General features: G+C 45.8%; 1 protein-coding gene across 1 annotated transcript in view; it reads right to left on the reverse strand.

Moving 5' to 3' along the window:
• The window catches only part of LOC147733265 (sperm-specific sodium:proton exchanger-like), a 4,638,748-nt gene that overhangs the window by 949,260 nt on the left and 3,662,616 nt on the right, over positions 1-26,872 (reverse strand). The window contains exon 14 of the mRNA XM_086958943.1: positions 8,575-8,724. Within this exon, the coding sequence (XP_086815069.1) occupies positions 8,575-8,724 (150 nt within the window). The remainder of the gene's footprint in view (positions 1-8,574; positions 8,725-26,872) is intronic.

The raw sequence follows: 26,872 nt of genomic DNA on the forward strand, positions 1-26,872 counted from the left end.
TCTGGCTGATCTTCGAAGTGCCTGCTGAGTGCGTCTGCTTTTACGTTCAACTCGCCTGGAAGGCGCACTGCCACTACTTTGAGGCCTCGAGAGAGAAGCCAATGCCAGATTGTCTGAGCCTCTCTCGAGAGTGGGCGAGATCTTGTGCCTCCCTGTTTGTTCAGATAGAACATGGTGGTCGTATTGTCCGTCTGAACTAGGACTGAGTTGGACTCTATCGCTGGAAAGAAAGCTTTGAGAGCCAGGAATACCGCTCTGAGTTCCAGCATATTGATGTGGTATGTCTGCTCCTGCGCAGACCACTGGCCTTGAATTTGAAGCGGACCCATGTGTGCTCCCAGCCTTGCAGAGAGGCATCCGTCACTATAGACTGGGATGGAAGAGGTTGGTGAAACGGTATCCCCACCAGTACATTCTTTCTCCGAGTCCACCATTTGATGGCATCTTTCGTCGCTTGGGAAAGAGTGATACGATCCTCCCAACGTCCTGTCGCTTGGTCCCACTGGTCCTCCAGAGCCTGTTGTAGAGGACGCATTCTCAGCCTGGCGTTTGGGGTGAGAAAAATGTAGGATGCCATGGAACCCAGCAGGGATGCTACTTGTCCGGCTGTTGGAAGCCGAGACTCTAGCAGAATCCCACATTTCTGACTCATGGAAAAAAGTCTCTCCTCCGAAGGAAACGCTTTTCCCACTCTTGTGTCCAGAACGGAGCTTAGGTAGTGGATGGACTGTGTAGGCCGCTGGACTGACTTCTCCAGGTTCACATGGAGGCTGAGCCTCTGCAACTGGTGCAGGCACAGTTGTAGGTCGTGCGTTACCTGTACCGGAGATGGGCCTGTTAGGAGCCAGTCGTCCAGGTATGGGTAGGTGAAGAGTCCCTTTTTGTGAAGAAAAGCCACCACCACTGCCATGCATTTGGTGAAGACTCGTGGTGCGGACTTGAGACCGAAGGGTAGCACCTTGTACTGGTAGTGTTTGTTCCCTACGACAAACCTCAAGTACCTGCGATGGTGTTGAGCAATTGGGATGTGAAAGTACGCATCATGCAGATCCACCGAACACATCCAATCTCCGGCTTGAAGATGTGGGCATATTTGGTGAAGCGCTAACATGCAGAACTTTTCTCTGACGATGACTTTGTTTTATAGTCGCAGATCGAGTATTGGTCTGAACTTGTCCTCCTGATCTTTTTTGGGGACAAGAAAGTATCTGGAGTAAACTCCCTTTCCTCTTTGAGCGGGAGGAACCTCCTCTTTCGCTCTTTTTTGCAGTAGGACTTTCACCTCTCTTCGGAGCAAGCTTAGCTGGTGAGGGCAAGAGCTCTTTGGAGGAATGTTCTTCAGAGGCGCACGGAAACGTAGCCTGTATCCATTACGCAGTATATTCAGCATCCACTGATCCTTTGTGATGCTGACCCACTCTGCCAGGTGTTGTGAAGCACTTCCTCCCACTGGAGTGGGTAACGGCGCCAGAGGAATCCACTGCTCAGGCCTTTCCTCCTCTTGTGGTGTTAGAGGATTGTTGGTGACCTCCTCTACCTCTGCTGGGTTTGCCTCGAAACTGGGATTTACCCTGGTTCTTACTTTGGGACCACTGAGGGGTTTGAACCCTCTGTTGAGCCCCTCTCCCCCTGTTGGTCTTGAAGCGGCGTTTGAATTCTCTTTTCTTCTGCAAACCCACCGCTTTCACTGTGTCTAGTTCCGTCTTCATTTGGGTCAGTTCTTCGTCAGCATGTTCCCCGAAGAGAGCGGAACCCGAAAAGGGGAGATTAAGGATGTGATGCTGAGCATCCGGCTTCAGACCTGTAAGGCACAACCAGGCCGACCTCCTGGCACAAACCCCATGTGAATAAGAATGCGCCGCAAGTACTGCACCATCCGCAGCCGTGCTTATCATCTAATTTGCCACCAGACATCCTTCTGTCAAGTCTCTTCAAAATCCTGCTGGTCTTCCTTTGGCAGCTTGGATTTGAACCTTTCCATAAGTCCCATAAGGCTCTGTCGTATCGACCCAGAAGCGCAGCCGCACTAGAAACTTTAAGAGTAGATGCAGCTGAGCTGCAAACCAGGAGTTTTGAGATTTGCTGTCCTTGTCTGGTGGGACTGAAGAGGAACCGGCAACTGCATGCGTCTTCCTCGCCGCTGCCACAATTACAGAGTCTGCTGGAGGGTCAGATTTTACAAAAACAGGGTCAGAAGAGGACGGTTTGTATTTCTTCTGAATGCGGCTGGCACCGCTCTGATAGCTGCTGGAGTTAGGAAAATCTCTTTGACAGGATCCATAATCCCCGGGACTAAAGGCAGCAGTGGACGGGAGATAGCTTTTTTGTGTAAAGTCTCAAAAATGACTGTCGTTGTAACTTGAGGGACAGACATTTCAATGTTCAGTTTCAGTGCTCCTCTTTGCAGGACATCCAGATACGTGCCAATGTCATCCACTGGGGAGGATCTGGACGTAGGACTGTCCGTCAACGTAGGGGAGTAGTCCCTCTGGGAAGACCTGGTAGAAGAGGTAGATGAAGTAGACGGAGTTCGTAGACGTCTACGGTGAGCACTGTGCCTCCTCTCCCGCGATCTTTTTGAACGTTCCTCCCATCTAGGAGAGCAAGATCTGATCCGATCTTCTGAACGAGGTCTTCTTCTGGAGATCGGGACCTTCTGGGAGATCTGGTTGGTGTTCTCACAGGTAATTTGCGCCTGGGAGGACTACGCTTGTCCATCTCCTCTACCAGATTCTGAAGAGGAGATCTGTGTTGTGGGCTGGCATATTCTTGCATACGTTTGGTAGCTCCAGATTCTCGCCAATGGTCCAAAGACTTGTACCATCTAGGTGATAATCTGACTTGCTCGGCCGAAGGATCTGGCCGACGCTCAGGAGATCTGCGCACAGGACTTCTGGACTTTGAAGATGCAGTTGAGGAGCCAGAGGACCGTGAAGTGGAATGACGGGAAGCTGACTCCGTTACCATGATCACATCTGAATGCCTCGACGTCGAGCGTTCTTCCCTCGCCGCCGAACGCCTTCGGGGAGTCGGCGGGTCAAACAATCTCGACTTCGAATGTCTATGTGAGGATCTATGGTCTCTCGACGTCGAACGGCGATGACCAGCCGTCGACGGAGTTCTCTGTCTCGACTTCGAACGGCGATGACCGGTCGTCGACGGAGCTCTCTGCCTCGACGTCGAACGGCGATGCCCGGCCGTCGACAGAGCCCTCTCTCTCGACGTCGAACGACGATGTCCAGTCGTCGACGAAGGCTTCTCTCTCGACGTCGAACGAAGATTCCCAGTCATCGACGGAGCTCTCTGCCTCGACGTCGAACAGCGATGACCGGCCGTCGACGGAGTTCTCTGTCTCGACGTCGAACAGCGATGACCAGCCGTCGACGGAGTCTTCTGTCTCGACGTCAAGAGCCTGTGCGACGACGGCGGAGGGGTACAGAACGGGAATATCGTCGCAAAAATATCGACTTACCTAAATATCGCTGCAAAAATATCTACAGGAAGAAATATCGATGACAAAAATATAGTCTGACCAGAATATCGACAGACAGGTAAGTAATATCGTTAACATTAACATAGTTGTAATAACTATCGTTTACAAAAACATAGTTTACAATAATATCGTTTTTTAAATAATTATAAGTAATGTAGTGTTTTTAATGAGTATTTGTAGTCAAAGTAGTATTTTTAGTAGTATTTTATTAGTTAATAATGTATTTTATGTTGAATTTAGTATTAATAGTTCCGTAGCGGGTTGTGGGTTTATAGGGGAGTAGGGTGGGAAGTAATTTAAATATAATGAAATAATAGATTAATTAATGTTTTAAATGAATATAAATAGTGTAATAAATAATAGTTAATTAATTTCAATTAGTTAATTGATTAATAATTATGTAATTAATTATGTTAATTTTTTAATTAATTTTAGGTGTGTGTACAGGTTTTTTTTGTGAAAATGTAGTAAATTAATTACAATTTAATTGATTTATTATTTAATTAATGATTAAAAAAAATAATAATAATTGTTATTTTATAAATTATTAAATACATTTAGTAATTTTTACTCCTACGCTATCCAACGCTTTCCCTACTGTTGCACCCCCTGGAGTGGGAATAGTAATTTTTACCCCTACGCTATCCAACGCTTTCCCTACTGTTGCACCCTCTGGAGTGGGAATAGTAATTTTTACTTCTACGCTATCCAACGCTTTTTCTACTGTTGCACCCCCTGGAGTGGGAATAGTAATTTTTACCCCTGCGCTATCCAACGCTTTCCCTACTGTTGCACCCCCTGGAGTGGGAATAGTAATTTTTACCCCTACGCTATCCAACGCTTTCCCTACTGTTGCACCCCCTGGAGTGGGAATAGTAATTTTTACCCCTACGCTATCCAACGCTTTCCCTACTGTTGCACCCCCTGGAGTGGGAATAGTAATTTTTACCCCTCGCTATCCAACGCTTTCCCTACTGTTGCACCCCCTGGAGTGGGAATAGTAATTTTTACCCCTACGCTATCCAACGCTTTCCCTACTGTTGCACCCCCTGGAGTGGGAATAGTAATTTTTACCCCTACGCTATCCAACGCTTTCCCTACTGTTGCACCCCCTGGAGTGGGAATAGTAATTTTTACCCCTACGCTATCCAACGCTTTCCCTACTGTTGCACCCTCTGGAGCGGGAATAGTAATTTTTACCCCTACGCTATCCAACGCTTTCCCTACTGTTGCACCCCCTGGAGTGGGAATAGTAATTTTTACCCCTACGCTATCTAACGCTTTCCTTACTGTTGCACCCCCTGGAGTGGGAATAGTACATTTTACCCCTACGCTATCCAACGCTTTCCCTACTGTTGCACCCTCTGGAGTGGGAATAGTAATTTTTACCCCTACGCTATCCAACGCTTTCCCTACTGTTGCACCCGCTGGAGGTGGGAATAGTAATTTTTACTCCTACGCTATCAAATGTTTTAATTAGTAATATATTGTATATTTTAATTAAATCTATGTATTATTTTTGTTATATAAAGTAATGTGTTAAATATATGTATATGTCCACATTTTTTAAGTTTATAATTAAAAAGTGTAGTAATCTTGTTTTAAATAGTTAAAAAATAACAGTAATGTCATGTATTTTGTTAATAGTACTTATATTTATTTATTATTTAATGTAATTTTAATTATTTTAAAAAGTCGATATTTTTTACATCTATAATAATTACAACGATATTTTGGAGTCGATATTTATGTACTTACCTGTTTAAGTATAGGGAGTTGATATTTTTGTAAACGATATTTTTACAACTATATTTATGTCAGCTATATTTTTGTAATCGATATTTTAACACCCTACCGGCGGAGGGGTATTGGACACCCTCGACGTCGAGCGTCGACGAGACACTGATGGAGACTGCGTCCTCGACGCCGATCGCCGAGTTACTGTCGATGGCGGAGGGGTCTTGGTCCTCGACGCCGAACGCCACTTCTTGTACGACGGCGGAGGAGTCACACTTCTCGACGACGGTCGTCGCCTGGATGACGACGGCGGAGGAGTGACCTCCCTCGACGCCGATCGTCGCCTGGTTGATGACGGCTTAGGGGCCTTTGATCTCGACACCGACCGTCGCCCGGTTGACGGCGGCGAAGTCACATCTCTCGACGCCGATCGACGCCCGGCTGACGACGGTGGAGGGGATCTCGACGACGGAATTGGATCCTTTGACGTCGTCGACGTACCTGTTCTTCTTTTTGACGGCGAGCCTGCCGTTGACGGCCTTTTTGAAGCCAAACGATCCACCGGTGGTTCTTTCCTCAGCAACAAGCCTGACGCTGAGGCTGAAGGGGTGAAAGACCTGTGTTTTGAAGATATTTTGGTCTTCTTGGAACCCTTCTTCCCCGGAGACCTTCCTCTGGATGACCTATGATCCAGGCCATAGATGCGAATTCTCTCCCTGTCTTTGAGAGTTCTTCCTGACAGGTGCTCGCAGTGAGAAACAGGTGCCTGGATCATGTTCTTCAGGCAGACACAGGATACAAACATAGTGGCTGTATGATTTTGCTTTCTTGTTACCACAAGAAGGACACTTATCAAAAAGTGAAGGCATTTTCACTGAAAATGCCCAGTAAACTGACTTAAAAAGGCAGTTCCTTACTTGACAAGATGAAAAATGTCAAAGTAAGTGAAAAAAGTTGTTCAAAGTGAGTAATTTTCTGTCTGGAAACAGAAAATTAGTGGAGCTGTGTAACCAGGATCCTTCCTGAAGGAGCCGGAAAGAACAACTGACCTAACTGTCACCCCTGGGGCATGATGTGATACAGGGGGTCATGAGTGCCTTAAAGGCACGGTGCCAGTTTATTGCTATTCAGCTACAGGTTAGCTTTTCAGTCTTTTTAGACTGTGTGTTTGCAATGCAGCCTCTTCCTATGCTTCCAGTGAGTTATGAGAATTTCTACTGTTTTCTAAGCATTAAAACAGTTTCTAAACAATCTTTGGTGTTGTTTCTCATGTTTCTAATGCTGATTATTCATGTATGGTGGAAATTCTTCACAGCATATTTCAGTTCTGATGTTATTTGGCTGCTATTGCATGTTTTTATATCTATGTTTATTTATATATATATATATATGTATATATATGTGGGGCACATATGATATAGTGTTTCCGGGGTCCCGCGCATGGGCGGGAATATTCTAATGCTTATGACTTTCATGAGGATCCCCTGGAAGAGAACTGAGGAACTGTAATATATCAGCAGCTTTATAAACAACTCATGCAAACACTGCACTAGCCTCCGTGGCGATTGTAGGTGGTGACAGCAGATCATAATTAGGGGATGATTGCAGGCTAACATGTCCGCCAAAGGTTCTGCAGCTTGAGGAGGGCAATGGGCCTGCAATTGATCCATATCAACTTCTTCTGAAGAACGCATAAAAAACACTGGGGGGGGGGGGAATCCCCAGGGGCCTCACCCACCAATGGAGGAGGAAAGGACGTCTCCAGTTTCAAATGATGTTGAGACGGCACTGCAAAGACGAATGCTGTAGGAGACTCTATTGACCAGTGTTGGGTCGGCCTCGACCAGACTTCCACCGCGATGAGAGACAACGGTGTGGGACGACGTCGACTCGGGGATAATTCTCCTGCTGCGCCTGCATTAGATGTCATCACAGGGAGCCCCACAAGACTGTGTCCCTACTCCGTAGGTGGACTGCTGCCCAACACTTGAATGGGAAGCCCCACCATCCGTCGCAGCGACTCCAGAACCAGAGTCAGGATACTCTACTGGCGCAGAGGATGAACCCGCCGGTGATCTCCCAGTCTGAGTCCCAACCACCTCTGTGGAGCATGAAGGCATGCCAGGGAGAGGGGCCAACCCAAAGATGGCCTGTAAAGCCTGGTAATAGGCTGCCATTTGGTCCTAATCGCCCCAACCCCAGGAAAGGGGGGGTAAGCAGGGTTTGACTGCTCTGGGGCCATGTCCGGTAAAGACCAGGTGCAGCGGGCAACAACTTCACGACTATGTGAGGCCGACGACCTCCATGACTTCTTCTTGTGCTTACCTGAGGAAGACGAGCGACGGCCTTGGGAACGACTCCATAACCTGCCCCGAACAAGAGCCCCAGCTCGAGGTGGAACCTCAAACGGGACAGCCGGGTGGACAACAATTTCATCCTGCGTTCTTTTGGTTTCAGATTCAGATAGGCAAAACACTTCATGGAGTCCTGGTGCTCACCCAAGCACCACATACAAATCCCATGCAGATCCGTCTCCGACATCTGCTGCGAACAGGTCTCACACGACTTAAAGCCTGAAGGCATCAGCTCACAGTTCCCAGACGCAAAACGCCCCTGTAAGACCAAAGAAACAGGAAGAAGCCAGAGGAACCGCTTCTCCCGGAGAAGCTGCAGGCTCAGAAAAGAAGAAAACTGACATCAGAGCACCAGGTAGGACTTATATGGCTCCCATGATGTCATATCCGTAGACGACGTCAGGGCGGATCCATGCGACACCTTTGCCTGGGGCGCAGAGGTACAGCTGAAAAATCTCCAGATCCAGTCTGGTGCCTGGGGGATATTCTAAGTTTAGGAATCTATAGCTAGATGTCTCTATCAGATACACTTCACTGCACAGTCAAATGTCCCAGCGCATCCTGCATGGCATGAGATTTCTTTGTGCCTTAAGATGCTTTCTTTATGCAGAAGCACACATTTGCTGTCCCCAAAGGCCCTATAGCTAACAGTGTGTATATTCATTTTTTAGCAGGCTTGTAAAAGATAACCAATTATATGTGCAATTTAAAAAAAAACATTGGTAAACACTAAAAAAGTAAAACCTTATGGAATTCACAACCAATAGAAACTGAATACAGGGAAGCCTACAATACCTGTAACTGCAGTTCTCTATCATTCATAGTTACACATGTGGCCCTCCCTCCTCCCAAGATAAGTACTTTCAAATTTAAACTTTTCACATGTGCTATTGAAATTTTGAGGCATGGTGGGTTTTGACCCTCTACTAAACATTGGCCACTGAATTTGAACTACGCTTTTTAATGCTTCTTTGTTAGAATGTTTCTCACCTGAGTAATTTTCTTATTATCAGAAATCTGATCTACTACATTCTTTATATCTTCTTCACTAATCACAAACCCCTTTGCTATATCATAACCACAGCTTAATTGTTTGTTAATTTGCTTGCTCAGTATTTCTATTAGATGTGGCATCAAAACCTGAAAGACATAAATTCAACAATAAATCATTCATAGAAATTTTCAAACATGTTAAGCATAATACAATTCAATATCCAGTTTTGATTATCTATTTGAAACTTTTAAAAAGTTGTCCAGACTTTCAAAAAGTCATTGCATCCTAGACATTACAAATAGAAAGAATACATCAGTCCTACAACTACTCTTCGCTACTTGGAAAGAATTTTCCCAAAATCTGAAAATGAAACATTGAGTTCATTGTAATCACCATTTCTTACACCTTGTGTACAAGATTCTGAAACAGAAGTGTTCCCATAAAAGTCATGTTTTCCAATTACTCAAATAAATAGAACACATTCCCAAAAATGTAGGATTTACTGTATTTTTAACCAGATAGCACATTTACAAATAAAGAAAGTGCTCACTAGGTAAAAATGATTCAGGAAATAGTGTCTTAATGTAAAAACACTGAAACTTAGTGCAAACTGACCCCATTTCTTTAAAAAAGACTGCCCTGTCCCGCCATGCTGATAGAGTTGAAACATAACATTGTCATCTTACTTGTATTTTACCCAATATTATGTTAGCATTTATATAGCTAATACATTATATTTGCATATTGTGTGTAGACGCAACCAGAAGATGCAGATGTTGCGTTAATTAGGTTGACATCTGTACCACCATTTTAGTTCTTGAAGACACCATTTTGTATTATATTCGAAACTGATACTTGCTCATTTAGGAGAAATGGTCCTTAGTAAGTTTTGTTTCTCCAGTGTTGAAACTTGCTGATTAACACCTGTCTTTTCTGTTACATAGAGGGCTTCCCCACCTATATAGTAGATAGCTTGTACCAGGCTGGGGAATTGAAACTTATGTTCTGTTCCCCCATTGTATTTCGATAGCTACCAGTACTTTTTCCTAATAGGCGGGTCTTTCTGTGCTCCACAACCTACATAATGTAACATTATGCTTGTTAGAGCCAGCCCCTCGTCAGCCATCATAGGAGGCTGGTCAGATTGGACTCCACTGCAGTGTACTTTGTAATAAACTAGTTTGCGTGTATTCTCTACTGCGTCAGCGACGCTTCATTACTGGAAGGCAAGAGGAGGTCGAGAGTGACCCGGGTGACCCTAGCTGGGTCACTTCCTTCAATGCCCAGGAAGGGTGTTAGTAGGGCAGGTCATTTTTTGGAGCATAGGAAAAGTACTCATATACCCTATTAGTCTTTTATGAATTCCGAAGGTGAAGAAGGAAATGTTACAGAAGTCTTAAATGTAGCCTAGGCCCAGCCCCCCCAACCACTTACATGTGACTGCTTCTCTGACCAGTTAAGCCCTTTGGGCCAGGCTTCTTCCCTTTCCATGCTCAGACCTCTGTCACACTGCACTCCCTGCAGTCCCTCTACCCCTTCCAGGCATTTAAAGCCTCCCTCCTCTCCCACTTCTTACCTGCTCCTGCGGCTTTCCCATCTCTTCTTCCCATTAAAACCAGCCCTACCCACCGCCCTCCCATGCTCATCCTTCCCTCTTTCCTCCCGTCCAAGACCTACTTAATGGCAGCAGCTGTGTGACTGTGCAGAGGGCATGACGCTGGTGCGCTAAATGCAAGCGGCATGTGTTCCTGTCCACTCCTGGACCTCTGCAGCCACCTACCCACACATCCCAAGCAGACACCAACAAAATCCCCAACAAAGTCTACTTGTCAAGACCTACTTGCATGCATACTTTTTAACAAAAAGTCAGTCAGCAAACATTCAACTGAAAAATGGGACCAGTTGAGCAGTGACGCAACAGACATCCTCTTCATCATTGAAACCTGGCTCAACCCCACATCGGTTCCCGACATCGTCACAGTTAACCCAGACAGCTACAAGATTGTTCGACAGGACCACTATCACAAGCCAGTGGGAGGACTCGCTATCATCTTTAAGCAATTCATAAAATGTACTACATCCACAGAGAACATCACCCCATACATGGAACACCAGCACTCCAAGCTGCAACTGTCCAAAAAATTCACCTTGAAAGGAACCCTTGCTCATCAACCACCAAAAACCGTGAGTCAACTTTACCAACCTCATTACTGACTTTGTTGCCACACTCACCATCGACTCCAGAGCCTACATACTACTCAGCTACCTCAACCTCCACCTAGATGACAGAAAATACTCATGCTCCACAGCACTCATCGAAAGCCTGGACAACATTGGACTCAACCAGCTCATCTCATAAGCAGCATACTCTGCAGGGCACACACTGGACCCCCTCGTCATCACCAGTGACTGCATCAAATACAACACCAACACTCCGCTCACATGGACTGACCACTCCATTATCCACTTCCAAATCAACATACCTCAAGTCAACACCACAACCAGTGTCAGCATGCCAAGGCACAGTTGGGAAAAATCAAAGAAGCATACTGGCTCAGCTCCCTTAGCATGGATCCACCCAGACACAAAGACAACCTCAACAAGGACATCAAAAACTTCAATATCTGGATCAAGAACTGCACGGACTCCTTCTCACCCATCAAACAAAACAAGCAAAGTAGATCAAACAAGCAGGCCATATTGTGCACAAAAGACCTCTGAGACACCAAACAAGACTGGAAAAAACTAGAAAGAAATGGAGAGCCAGCCACAGCACCTCTGACAAAACCACCTACAAGGCAGCCCTTAGACGCTATCACCAGTAAATAAGAGACACCAAGAAAAAAACGCAAGTGGACAGCATCAAAGAAGCTCCAACAGCTGCACAGAGATTTTCTGGATTGTAAAGGACCTCACCCTCAGCCACAGTCAACCGCATCCCTACCTTACAACAACTCTGCAACAACCTATCCAACTTCCTCCACAGCAAAATTCCAAACTTCTACAGCAACTCTGCACACCAACCTGACCTCAAAGCGCTCATCGCCAACCTGTCCACCACCAACCAAGATGGCCACCTGACGGAACAGATAAACCTCACCAGAAACAGTTGCAATCATGTGGACCATCCACTCTTGGGCCCCAGTGGACACCTGCCCCCACCACATCTACAACCTGGGACCCTCACCAAACAGCACCACTCTGACCCACATCATCAACACCTCCCTCATGTCTGCCATTTGCCCAGATCAATGGAAATTTTCTGAAATCAAAGCCCTACTCAAGAAGCCTACAGCTAACCCCAATCAACTGAGCAACTTGTCCTATCTCCCTGCTCTCCAAAGCAGCCAAAGGGATTGAGAAGGACATTAACAAACAACTCACAAACCACCTCAAGCTGCACTAGTTTCTAGACAAACCCAATCAGGATTCCGAAAGAACCACAGCACTGAAACATCACTTATACCCTATACCACAGAGAAATAGTTGCTCTCATTCTGCATGACCTCTCCCAGGCTTCAACACTGTCTCCCACAACATCCTCATCAGAGAATCTACGAGACTGGCATGAAGGGATCTGCGCTCAAGTGGATCTGCGGCTTCCTCATGGAAGGAACACTAAAAGCCAAACTGACACCTTTCACATCAGGGACCAAAAGTCTGATGTAGGGAGTCTCACAGTGAATGTCCCTCTGCCCCACCCTTTTCAACTTATTCATGACACTGCTCGCCAACATCATTCGATCACAAGACATTACCATCATCTCCTACAACCATGACTCCCAATTCATCCTCTCCCTTACGGGAAAGACATCCAACACCAGACCAAACTTCAACAATGCATGACCATGGTAGCAGACTAGATACAGGGCAATTGCCTGAAACTCAACCCCAACAAGTCGGAAGTACTGGTCTTCAGCAACAAGACCTCCCCACGGGACTCCACCTGGTGGTCATTGGAGCTAGGAAAAACACTGACACCTCATGCAAGAAATCTAGGGATCATTCTGAATGCCAAGTTCAACAAGCACACCATGATGGCACAGGTCAATGCAGTGAGCACCTCCTGCTTTCATATCCTACACATGCTCTGAAAGATCTTTAAATGGTTGCCACACAACCCAGACCGTCACACACGCACTCATCACCAGCAGGCTGGACTACTGCAACACTCTCAATGCCTTAATCTTTAAACAACTACACAGACTCCAGACCATCCAGAACGCTGCTGCAAGATTCACACTCAACCGTCCATGCAACGCCCGCATCAAACTGCACCCAAATAAGCTTCACTGGCGCCCAACACACAAAGGAAGCCAATTCAAATTTCTCATGTACAAATATTGATATTGATATAGAATATATTTATAAAGCACTACATATACCCGGAGGCATCTTGGCGCTGTCTGTGATCAATAAGAGAGTATACTTAATTGGTAAAAAGTCATGTTTTAAGTGCCTTTCTAAAAACTAAGAGCTTAGTTATAACCTTCAGGGATTGAGGAAGGTGTTTCGAACAAAGCTCCTACCACCCCAGGACATCCGCTTGTAGGAGGGAACTACCAAGTTCTTTTGAGAGCTAGAACACAGAGATCCAACTGGAAAATGCCACATTAGGTTCCTTTTAGACAGTCTGGACCAGTTCCATACAGAGATTTGTGCACCAGACATGGGGCCTCATGTAGGTATATGGTATATACCGATTCGTAAATACCGAATTTTACTGATTCAGTATTTACAAATCGGTAAATGCTATGTAGGTAAATATTCGGTAGAAATTACCGAATTGTTAAGATTCGGTAATTACCGAATCAGTATTTACCGATTCGGTAATTGCCTTGAGTCAAGGGTGGCAGGGTGTCACTTTGACACCATGTTGCACCCCTGATCAGTGCTTGTGTGCCATGTGACACCCATGTGACACACATACATGCCCTTAGGACATGTATGTGTGCCACATGGCACAGGTGTACGTGCTCAGATTTGCATATACACAGGTATTCGTTATTTACCACCAACTAATAGTTGGTGGTAAATAACCAATCCTTAAGGCCCTGTGGCACTGTTTACAGTGCCACCTACATCTCAAATTACAGATTTGGTAAATACTGATTCAGTAAATTACCTAATCAGTAAATTTACTGAATCTGTAATTTTTAAGACCCCTACATCTCAAACTCCAAATACCGGTCGGTAACGGCCGAAATCGGCCGTTCCCGACCGGTATTTGGCCACCTACATATGGCCCATAGTGCCTTAATGGTGATACGCTTTTAAATTGGAAGCCAATGTAATTGCTTTAGAGCTAGCGATGCAGATTCTGACCTAGGAATATTGAAAAGCATCCTTGCTGCTGTATTTTGCAATGTCTGAAGTTTTTTCAGTGAGCTTTTTTGAAGCCCTTGCAAGAGTCCATTACAATAGTCTAGTCATGCCAAGACTAGTGCAGTGAACACCGTTAAAGGAGAGCAGATGTTCAATCGTCTTTATTATTTTTAATATATAGAAAGAGGTTGAGGCCACAGTATTAACCTAATCTTTAAAATGTAATTTGTCGTCTATCATCACAACCAGATTGTTTTCCTTATTTTTTGGTTAAGGCAGATTTCCTAATTCTTGTGGCCACCAGAAGGGTGACCAAAAACACACATAATTCCCCAAAAGCATGACCTCTGACTTAGTTGAATTTAGCTTAGGCAATTCTTGCTCATCCAATCGCTGACTTCCCTCATGTAGTTACAACATTTTTCAGCTTAGTTTGGATGTTATTGTTAACTGACACGCTAACCTGGGTGTCATCTGTGCAGGTTACCAGTGGAAACCCAAATGACTTTAGTAAAACTAGCCAGAGTGGAAACATAAATATTAAACAAAGACAGGCTCAAAGAAGAGCCCTGTGGGACCCCGCATGGCAGCATAAAGTGCAATGAAGTAAAACCTTTAAAAGCTATGAATTGAGATCTATCACTCAGAAAATAATGAATAAGGGCAAAACCCATATCTTTAATCCCAATAGCCTGCAGACGATCCATCAAACAACTATGATTGCCCATATCAATGGCCATGGGCAGGTTCAATAAAATGAGAAATGCCCTACCACCTGATTCAAGGTAGGATCTAATCTCATCTTTAGCTACAATGAGCGCAGTCTAAGTGCTGTACTCACTCCTAAATCGGAATTGAGTTTTATCAAGATGATGATTAGGCTCAATATACGTGGACAATTGGGTATTCATAGCTTTCTCAACCACTTTGTCTGGAAAGGGGAGGTTAGATATTGGCCGATAATTAGAGGAGTCTTTAGGGTCTAAATTAGCTTTTTATAATAAAGGGAGAATCATAGCCCTTTTCCACGACTTTGGAAACCCACTTGTGCTCAACATAGAAATAATAACATTTGTCAGATCAGATCAGATCAGAATACGCTTTATTCAATTTAAAGAGTTGTTAAACCATATAAGCACAAAACATAATAAGACATGAAAATGTACATTTCATGTATATATACAGAATAAGAATTCAAACAATGTTTTAAGAAAAGATGGGACAATCCAATGTCAGCCGTTGTCTTACAACCCCTTTCAAGAATTGAACAATGTGATCAATCACGGATCTGTCATTCAGATATTGCAACTTTAGAAGGGCAGGACGGAATTGTCTTAAGCCATAACTCATTAAAATTGGTCAAATCCATGTTTTCCTGGGCATAGAATAAAACTTGCAAAAAAACCTAACATGAATTGTCGACTGAGCAGAGATGTTATCACATGGGCATAAACATAAGGTGCGGGACCAGTCGTTAATTTTTGGGAAGGTAACCCTAGTGTGAAAGATGCCAAGGAGTAGGCGGGTCAATAGCAATCTATCATAGGCTCCTGCAGTATTCAATAAGTATGGTTGTATTCCTGGATGAGTCAAGAGTAGTTGGTGTGTACTCACTGACCGTTTTACAATGTTACTGGATAGATTAATGGACTCCAAATAGTCCAAACACAGTGATTTTAAATTGTTTCTTGTAACATTGTTCAAACTGTCAGGATTAGAGAAATATTCCGGATGTCCTAGACTCTCTCAGAATTTTTTGACATAGGTCAACCAGGAAACACGATCAGCTCCGACAAGGGACAAACAATCATTGATCAGGTCCCTGTTCAAGCCAATAGAAGTACCAGTCCAAACTTTATGCCACAACAAGATGGGCTGCAATGTAATCAAGTCTAAAAGATAATGCAACCCCTGCTCAGCGTGGCATACGAATGCGGCTGTACTACTGGGTACAGCTAAAAGATATCTCGGGAACCTATTTTCAATTATTTTCAGGCAATCGGCATTGGCATTAAGCGTGAGCGGAAAATCCGTTCCACTCGCGGATTTCGCGGATTTTCGGTAAATCCGCAATCCGCGAACTCCCACGAATTTACCGAAAATGCACGAATCCGCGAGTGGCGGATTTGGGGGGCAAAAGTTCAAGCCTTCAAGCTTGAAGTTGTAACTGTTTTAGGATGGCGCCGGCAAGCTGCCAGCGCCATCCTAAAATAGTTGCTAAGTTAGCTTCAGTTAGCTTCAACAGGAAGCACTAATAAATAAAATAAAGCAGGTGCTCGAGCACCTGCTTTATTTTATCTATTAGTGCTTCCTGATGAAGCTAATTTAGTAACTATTTTAGGATGGTGCTGGCAGCTTGCCAGCGCCATCCTAAAATAGTTACAGGATGATGGATGGGAATGGGATAGACAGCTCACTCAAGGGACCCCTGCGCCCTTCGGGGCGATTGCATAGTAACACACACATGGTCGCTGGAACTAGTTGAAGCTCAAATTCAGTGACTCATTCATCAGCCCAAAAACAATTGTGAGCGTCGTTGAGGCTGGGCAGGTGTGCCTTCTTCCCAAATCTACCGTCGAAAATCAGCTGTGATGCTGGATAGAGGCCTTTGCATCCCCCCATTTAAAAAAAGTCCGCAAAATCTGCGAATCCCAAGTTCGCGGATTTTGCGGATCTGCCAATCCGCAAACCTGCAAATTCGCGGATCGTGGATCCATGAAATCCGCCCATCCTTAAGTGGCATAACCCCAGATGCCTGCTTCATACATGGCAACTGGAATGCATTTGGCTTTATAGATTGTTATTAAGTCTGCAACTGAGCGCCTCCCCAATTTCCTGGCAAAGTTAATTATAGCACCAGTGTCTTTACAGAATAATAATTTCCTAGATTCGATAGCTTTAGCCCATAGACCACTTTTTTCAAATACAATGCCCAAGTAGGAAAAATGAGCTGTGAATTCGAGTTTCCTGTTTTCAATAACGAATTCTCGGCACTTGGTGCTAGGCTTACAACATTTCATTGTAAATGTTTTGTTTATATTGACACGAAGGTCAAGCTCTAGCATACAGACAGAAAAGCTGGTAATTACATTTTTTAGGCCATTGGGAGTACGGGCCTATAGGATGGCATCATCTGCATATAATAAGGCTCCTATTGGCCGTCCGTTTATGCATGGCAAATCCTGATATTCATTACCTAATTTTGCTCCCAGGCTGTTAATATAAAGAGTGAACAAGAGGGGTGCCAACACGCACCCCTGCCTCACCCCCTTCTTTACCAGTAGGGCTTACTGAGTACACCACCCCTTCCATAGCGCACCCGGACCTTAGTGTTTAAATAAGACTGTTTTAAAAAGTTAAGAATGGGTGGATCAACCCCCATGGCATCTAAAATGCTCCATAGCTTCTGATGGTTAACACAGTCAAAGGCTGAACTCAAATCAACAAAGCATAAAAATAAATAAATTCCCCCTTTTAGCCTTTAAATACTTTCCTACCAGTAAGTTCAGATTCAAACATTGTTCGATGGTTCCCACACCTTGGCGGAAGCCAAACTGTAATTCAGAGATTATCAAGTTTTCCTGTGCCCATAACTGGAGGTGGTTTAAAACAACACGTCCAGCCATCTTTGCAAAAAAATCTAATAATGATATTGGTCTATAGCAGGTCGGGTCATCGTGGTTACCCTTCTTATAAATAGGGACAAGTATCGATTCCGTCCAAGTGGCTGTAAATCCCAGGAAGAAACAAGCTTTTAAGACCAGGGCTAACAAGGGTCCCCATAGCAGTGGATCTGATTTAAATAAGTCTACTGGAATGCTATTAGGGCCCGGGGCTTTGCCCCCCATACTTTCATTAATGGCATCAAAGTCGATTTCAATAGGAAGATGGTTTGGAGGATTTAAACATATGGCCTCCTCATTTTGGGGGTCTACCTGATTATTATAAAGGCCAAAAAAAATGGGACACCCATTTATCCTCCCCTATTGCTATTTCGATACTAGGCAGGTTACCTGGGGCGAGGAAAGGGGCATTCACTGCCTTCCAGAAACCTTTCGTATCTTTCAAGACTAATGCTCGTTTTAGATTTTGCCTTAGTTCGGATTTTATGATCGCCTTGCGTTCCTTAAGAGACATCTTATAGGCTAGTCTTGCCCTTTTTATATCAGCTCGATCTTTTATAGGCTTGTGTAAGGCTGTTATCAAGGCTGCATGGGTTTGAGAACATTTGGAATCAAACCAACCACTTCTCATATCAGCCCATTTCTTACTTTTTACCCTAGTCTGTTTTGTATAGTCTGAGTTATTTTCCTATAAGAACTAAGGATATCTGTTTTGTTAGTGCTTTTATTGAGGCAGGCTATAAAATCATATTTGCAGATGGTTAAAAGGTGCTTTCAAAGTTCAGATTGATTTACACCCGCCCATTTGCCTGTGTAACCATTTTGTCTATCAATAGCGATATCTCCCGCCAGATGAGTTTCCAATGTTTTGCTTTTTAGTACTTTGGCAGGGAATTTTAAAAGGACACTAATCGGATAATGATTGCTAAAAGCAACAGGATGTACTTTAAAATTGTGTATTCTGTCCACATATCTATTTGATACCAGTATATGGTCTATCGCTGAAAACAAGCCACGTCCATTAAAGGTACTATTAAAAGGAGTTGGGAGCAAACACACACTGTTTGCAAATCCCAGGGCCCTAGAAGATTTTAGCAAATTAAATGAATCTCCAGAAGCAGTATGCAAAAAATGGGACGAATCATTAGCATAATCTGGCTCTATACCACAAAAAACTCCCATGGTATGTGGACAGGCATCATCCCAATAGTGTTACAGGTAAGGAATGAGCCCGACCAGTTCTTCGAAAATAAAAAAACTTTGGACACTTGGACTATGATATCCAATAGATGCAGCCGCGATTGGATGCTTTTAATCCTAAGCGCCTTGAAACCCTCTGGGTATGTAGTGCGCTATATAAATGTTATGACTTGACTTGACTTGAATCATTGAGACAGCCCAAGGTCTAATCATTTTAGAGAAAGAAGAAATTTAGAAATTGGAAAATGAATTAAAAAATTGTCCTGCTTTAGAAGAAGCGAAAAAGAAGTTAGAAGATATTAACAGAGATGTGGAAGGTTATAGTGAATACTTAACCAATAAGAAAACTAATAACTGAAAAAAGATATAGAGAAATTCTCTGTTGAAAAGGTTTATCCATTTCTCCAAGAAGACTATTATCAACAGAAAAATGAACCTTATTGGGAGAGACCACATAACAAACAAACATATAATAGAGGAGGGAGAAAACAGGTCACCTTTTCTTAATCATCAGGATCGAGTAGTGAAGATGATTGTCCGCAAAGAGAAGAACAGACAGGAAGGAACTTTCCTAAAGATCAAGGGCCTTTTTTAGGATCCTGCCCGAAGAGGGGGCAACGCTACAATGGGAACTCAGGGAGGGGTCAGTACAACCGGGCCCCTCTACAACAACAGGAATATATGAGCACAAGGAGCAAACGCTAATGGAGACCGGCCGAATACCTATAATTAATTTATCAGATAAAGCACTCAGTGAAACAGAAACAAGTGTTTTAAGTAAGGGCCTGAGTTTTGTCCCTTGTGCTCATATAGATCAGTTCCAATTAGAAAAGGATATGCGCTCTTTCTTTCGGAAGTTTAGGTTAAAAAGATTTTTCGAAGACATAGAACCTAGAGAACGAACAAACATTTCTGGCCTCAAACCCAAATCATCGTTCACTCCCACGCTGTCCATGGTTGGCAAAAACATAGAAGCCTTTGAGATGGCTGTGGAGAGTGATATCCACAAAATAGTGTGCAAAGCTAAAAAACCCAATGTTTACAACATTAGCAAACAAGAAAGGTCTGCCCTGAATTCACTTAGAGATGATAAATCCCTTACCATTAAACCGACGGACAAGGGAGGAGGGATTGTCCTTTTTAATACTACTGACTATGATAGAAAAATGCACAATCTCCTTGAGGTCAAAGAAAATTATACCCGTATACATGGGAGCAGCATCTCCAAAATATCTAAAGACTGCTTAGAACTTCTCAATGAAGCTAAAGATAACAATTGGATCTGTGATGAGGAATTTAAGTTCCTTAACAATACTGAACCTAGGATCCCAGCTATACATGGTCTTCCCAAAGTCCATAAGGATCAAGCTGACCCTCCAATGAGACCGATAGTGAGTAGTATTGACTCTCTCCTTGAACCAATCAGTAAGTACGTTGATCATTTTCTGAGACCAATGGTATGTGGTCTAAAGTCTTATGTGAGAGATTCTGCTCACATGATATCACTGATTGAGGGAAGGGAGTTCTGTGGAGAAACTCAGTGTCTGGTTACACTAGACATTGAGTCTCTTTACACTAATATTCCCCAAAGAGACACCGTGAATGTCATTGATGAGCTGGGTGGAGCCAACAAGGATTTCATTGTGAGATGTATAGAACTTATCCTTATGAACAATATTTTCCTGTTTAAGGAAGAATTCTTTAAACAACTGAAGGGCACCAGCATGGGGCTCACATGTGCCCCCAGTCTGGCATGTCTCTATGTAGGAGTATTTGAGGCTAAACACATCTATAATGAGTTAGCGCCCTTTTTTGAGAATGTAGCGGGCTGGTACCGCTACATTGATGATATCTTTTTTGTCTGGGAAGGCCCTACTGACCTGTTGGAAGATTTTCTAAGCTGGCTGAACTTGGGTGACCCTAATTTACGATTTACATCATCTTACAGTACATCGAAGGTGGATTTCTTGGATATCACCATAAAAAATGTAGGGGGTATCCTGGAGGTTGAACTCTACACCAAACCTTCAGCGAAAAATACCCTCTTACATTTTTCAAGTTTTCACCCTAAGTCCCAAAGAGAAAGTATTCCTTTTAGCCAGTTCCTGGAAAGGGGCGACCACTCGGTCCCCCCGAACGTATGGCAGAGTACCTCGATCCCCCCGGGAAGCCATTTTGGGCGGGAGGCACGTCTCGGCTGGTATGCCCGAAGCGGCGTAGCCGGGGCGCGCTTTTTCCCGCCCTAGAGTGGGCTGGCCTAGACACTGACGCGGCTGGCCACGCCCTCGGGGCAGGCAGGGGCGGGTTTACGCCCGCCCTGAAGACGGATAAAAAGGGACGCAAGACCTGAAGGCATCCTCTTGTTCCTGTGCTCTGAAGCTGCACCTCCTCGCTGTACGAGAGCTCGAGACGGAACAAAGAGCCAATTTTAAGCGTTTTAATCGTTCTTGTTTGTTTTACAGTTACTCTGTTGGAGAATGCCGAAGAAGGCGGGAAAACGCATGACTACTGAACAGATGCTGCGTGTTCTCATGAAGGAGATGTCCGAACTAAAGAAGCGGGTGGATAAGAACGAGGAAGGGGGACCAAAACGTCCTTTGGCGGGAGCAGCCCCGGGAGGGAAAAACAAGAGGACCAGGAGGGGAGCAGCGGGAGAAGACATCCCGGGTCCCAGTGCCCCGCTCGAGGCACCAACTCCCGTGCCGGAGGAGGGGAATCCGATACCCGTTGTGGTCACCCCCGTGTCCGAGGACGATATGCCGCCCGAGCTGGCAGCACAATTGGCAGCGTGGTTGGGTAAAGGTAACGAGGGCGCCACGGCTGTCGACGCGCAGGCGCTGATGAAGCAACTGCGTGAGAAACGGGAGGCAGCCAAGGTGTCCGTGCCGGCTGCAGTAGTGGACAAGACACCAGGGACGGGTGCGACCGCAGAGGCAGCGTCCGGTGCAGGTAAGCGGCCATTGCCGATTGCGAGGGATGAGTCAGCACCCTCTCGTAGAGAAAGATTGGGTCAACATGTTCCTTTGGCGATTAAGGAAAAAATTTGGGCAGGGGAATATGTGAACATCTTCTCGTTGCTTGTTGATCATTATGAGGTGGAGCATGTTAAGGGTCAGAAGGATCTCATGCACCCGAGTGTTTGGCGCGCGAAAATGGCCGCCTTTAAAGTGAACGAGAATATTGGCAATTGGGGCAAGGCATGGGGAATTTTTACGTCGATCTTAGGGGAACGTAGGCCTGAGTTGCTTTCCGAGTTGCCAACCTATCAGTCGCGAATCATGGGGTACTCGACATCACACCAGGGTAACCATTGGTTCTGCTACGATAATCTGTTTAGAAAGGCGAAGGAGCATAACAAAAGCTTAACCTGGGATTGTTACGATTCTTTGACATGGGATAAAATGAAGGAGACGGGTATGTTGAAAATGCCATTGGTAGGAAGTAATGTTGGCGAATCCTCCCGCCATTATGGGGGGACGCCCTTTCGTTCAGGTACGGGTACCGAAGATTACTCGAGACCTGCCGGCAATACAGGAAAAAGGGGGTTCTGCTTTATTTTCAACAGAGGTAAATGTACTAGGCCACAGGGATCGTGTAAATTTAAACATGAGTGTAGTGGATGCGGGTCGTCCCATCCTGAGTCCACGTGCAGAGCCAAAACGGGTGATAATGGGGGGAGAGGAGGCGCCAAACAGGTCTAATATAGTCCGAGGGGCGCCTTTACCTACCCCGATTGATACCTTGGCGATGATTCCCTGGCTCAGTGAATACCCGGATCGTACTTCTGCTGGGGTGCTGCGGAACGGTTTTTCGTATGGTTTCCGCATCCCGGTAGGGGACTTTCAGGGTGTGGAAAAGTGTAAAAATCAACTTTCCGTCCTGCAGCATACGACCGTAGTACAGGATAAGATCCGGAAAGAGGTGACTCGAGGTCGGGTCGCCGGCCCGTTTAGTGTACCCCCGGTCCAGAATTTTGTTTGTTCCCCTTTAGGGGTGGTCCCCAAGAAGGATCCAGGCGAGTTCCGACTGATTCATAATTTATCAGCTCCACGTGGTCTTTCTGTAAACGATGCAATAGATCCAGAAGTGTGTTCGGTGCGGTACGCATCCTTCGATGAGGCCGTAGCCATTTTGAATCGCCTGGGGCCCGGGGCGCTGATGGCGAAATCAGATATCGAATCAGCGTTCCGACTGCTCCCGGTACACCCAGACGACCAGCGTCTCCTGGGATTCATGTTTCAGGGTTGTTATTACATGGATAGGTGTATGCCGATGGGGTGCTCTATATCTTGTGCCTATTTTGAGAAATTTAGTAGTTTCCTACAATGGGTCTTCACACAGAAGACGGGTTTCCAACATGTAATGCATTACCTTGATGATTTTTTGTTCCTTGGGGCAGCCGGGGATCTCGAATGTGGCCAGGCCTTGGCTGAATTTTGTGTGTTAATGAAACAGTTTGGTGTGCCATTGGCACCAGGTAAGACGGTGGGTCCTGCGACTTGCCTTGAGTTTCTGGGGATCGAGTTAGATTCCAGTGAGGGTTGTTTTCGATTGCCAGCTGACAAAGTTGGGAAGTTCAGGGCAACTCTGCAAGTATGTATAAATGCATCTAAAGTTACGCTGCATCAACTACAGCAGTTGGTGGGACAGTTGAATTTTGCCCTGAGGGTGATACCAATGGCCCGCCCCTTTTCCCGGTCAATTTCCCAAGCTTTGGGCGGCCTAAAGGAGGGCCATCATCGCACGAGACTATCGGCTGAGGTCCGCCAGGACATGCGTATTTGGTTAGCATTTCTGGCGGATTTTAATGGTTGAGTGGTCTGGAACAAACCAGCCGTGTCCTCTGACGAGCTGGGGCTATGGACAGATTCAGCAGGAAGCATAGGTTTTGGTGCCATCTTTGGCACAAAATGGTCGGCACAGAGATGGCCGACATGGTGGCATGACAGTGGTCTGACAACTAATATTGCTTTCCTGGAACTTTTTCCCATTTTGGTGGCCCTGAGAACCTGGCCCGAAGGGTTCAAAGATCACTCTGTCATATTTTGGTCTGACAATATGACCGTGGTTGAGTGCATCAATAGTCAGGCAGCACGTTGTAAACTGATTTTAAGACTGCTCAAAGAAATTGTTTTACTGTGTATGCAACTGAATGTGCTATTCAGAGCAAAACATGTCCCAGGGGTAATGAATCAGGCGGCTGATGCACTGTCTCGTTTTCAAATGCAGGCTTTCTCGGGTTTCCTTCCCTCAGCGGACCCAGAGCCGGCACCCTTTCCCGAAGCTCTCTGGTCTCTCGGTGCCCCGAACTTCGTCACCTCGTGGGAGAGAGTCTAGCACCAAGGACGAGGAAGGCATACGAAGGGGCGTTTCGGTCCTATTTAGCCTTTTTGGGGACTGATAGAGAGCGGCTTTGGGGTCACGAGGAATGGGTAGTGAATTTTCTGATGTCATTACGTAGGGCTGGGAAATCGGTGGCTACGGCCCAGAGGCATCGTGCTGCCATTTCCTTTGTTGCCAGAGCACACGCTATCCAGGACCCAACAGCGTCTTTCGTTGTACAGAAAGCGCTGCGTGGGTGGCAACGCCTTGAGGGTCGCAGATTAGATGAAAGGCGCCCGATAGGTTTGGATAGATTGTCCCAGTTGTTGGCCACACTCCCGGCCACATGTTCATCTCAGTTTGAGGCGGTGCTGTTCCGAGCCGCTTTTTCGCTAGCATTTCACGGGGCGATGCGGGTAAGCGAACTAGTTGCAAGGAACAAACTGGATATGGCAGGGGGTTTGTGCCAGGAACACGTTCAGATCAGGGGAGAAACAATGACTGTCTCCTTTGTAAGGTCCAAGACTGATCAAGATGGGATGGGTGACTGCGTAATCATACGCAGGATTCCCGGGTCCTCCATGTGTCCGGTAAAGTGTTTAGAAGATTACCTAGCACGAAGGGTGGCATCATGGGGGGGGACTTTGTTAAGACACGCAGACGCCACCCCACTGACGAAATTTCAGTTTCAGCGGGTGCTTGCGATGTCAATTGCCGCTGCGGGCTTGAACCCGGGCGAATTTGGGACCCATTCCTTTCGGATAGGGGCTGCTACGGAAGCTACAGCCAGGGGTCTTAATGTTGAACAAGTGAAACGAGTGGGGCGTTGGTCCTCCAATTGTTATAAGAGATACGTGCGGTTGCACATGTTGTGAAGCTGTAATAATGTACTCACGCTTCTTGTTTTTGTTTGGTTTTCAGTTACGCAAGCCTACGAGGCGGGGCGGACTATGCAGTCGACCCAACACCGGGCCAGCGGTCAGACATCACCGGCTGTGAAAAAGGAGGTGTGGGTCGTGGGCCACTCATACGTGAGGCGTGCCGCGGACGTATTCAAAGCAGGTGATATGATTCACGTAGCTGGGGAATACGGGTACAGGGTGTCCTTCCACGGAAGAGGCGGTCTCTGTATTGACCAGTTTCAGTCATTTTTCGAGGGTCTGTTAGGGCGGACGAGGTCACCGCCGGCTATAGTTATAGTGCATTTAGGGGGCAATGATTTGGTCACCACCGGTAGACGACTTCTCCTGGAGGCAATGCTTTCCACTGTAAGTTGGTTGGCGAGGAGAGTTCCGGGGTGCACAATTGCGTGGTCCCATATGATCCCACGAAAGGTGTGGCGGGGGGCTATTTCTATTTCCGCTTTGAATCATTCTGTTAGAAAACTTAATAACAAAGTGAGTAGGTTGTTCCGCTCCAGGACATTGCATTCTATTTCGCATGGCTGTATTAATGATGACAGTATGTATTTGGGGGATGGTGTGCATTTGTCTCGGGTGGGGAATGAGTTACTCATAGGAGACTTCTTAGCATGGTTAAAAACGTTACAACATGACCTTTAGGTAGGAGCTTTGTGGGGGGGTCCGGATAGCCGGTCAACTATTCGGCCTGTGGCGGTAAGGTCATGATCGGTGAGCACTAATTGGAAGATCCCTATGAGTGGGCGTCACCCAACACGGATGGGAGCGCTCGGGAGAGGTGGCCTTTGGCCCCTCAACGGGGAGGCGGTCCCTTCTAAGGATGGGTCGCCGAAAGAAAAGGAAAGGCGGTCAAGGCCCCTTCCTGTGTAGGAGGGGTTACAGCCCCCTCCTGGGGAATTTCCCGGGGCCAGTAACGTCTGCGACGGCAGATGTGGTAAGTTGTGCGGGGTTTGGGGGGAGGTCTACGATACCTTCTAGATAACCTCACACGAGTCCTCGAACGACCTTTAACTGGCGTCGAGTTTATTGGTGCCCCCGTCAAGTCAAGGGAAATTGGTAGTTTGCACTTGAGGTACGCCTCAGTGCTGTCGCCCCTCCCAAGTGGGGGGGGGTATTTCTGGTTAGGGATCTTGACACCGGTTACGACCTTGCCGTTGGCCCTTAAACGTTAGGATGTACAATTTCAATATTTCAAGAAAATGTTTTGTAGGATGTTAGTTCGGCTAGGAGAACCTCTGTATTAGAGAATCTGTTAAGGTTAGCCAAACATCGCAATGTGGTAATGAAATTGTACATTAATATGAACTGTTTAATGTTTTAATTTTTTGTTTCAATAAATACGGCCGGGAGGGTCACTCCCTCCCTCTTCCAAAAACTTTAAGAGCTGTTTCCGGTTTCCCTCCTTTGGGGATTGTGTTGAGAGGGGGTGGCGGGTATCTCAGCCATATGGAAAGGGGCGACCACTCGGTCCCCCCGAACGTATGGCAGAGTACCTCGATCCCCCCGGGAAGCCATTTTGGGCGGGAGGCGCGTCTCGGCTGGTATGCCCGAAGCGGCGTAGCCGGGGCGCGCTTTTTCCCGCCCTAGAGTGGGCTGGCCTAGACACTGACGCGGCTGGCCACGCCCTCGGGGCAGGCAGGGGCGGGTTTACGCCCGCCCTGAAGACGGATAAAAAGGGACGCAAGACCTGAAGGCATCCTCTTGTTCCTGTGCTCTGAAGCTGCACCTCCTCGCTGTACGAGAGCTCGAGACGGAACAAAGAGCCAATTTTGATCCACCCACCAGCCCCTGAGGACAGCAAGTTGTTTTGAATAAAGTTTGATGTGGTAACTCTAATTCTTTGTTTACAGGTGTGATTAGTATCGTGATAACGTTGAATATGCAATAAAGAATGGTCAATTTGT

This window comes from Lissotriton vulgaris, chromosome 2_1 (assembly GCF_964263255.1).
Source record: "Lissotriton vulgaris chromosome 2_1, aLisVul1.2, whole genome shotgun sequence".
NCBI lineage: Eukaryota > Metazoa > Chordata > Amphibia > Caudata > Salamandridae > Lissotriton > Lissotriton vulgaris.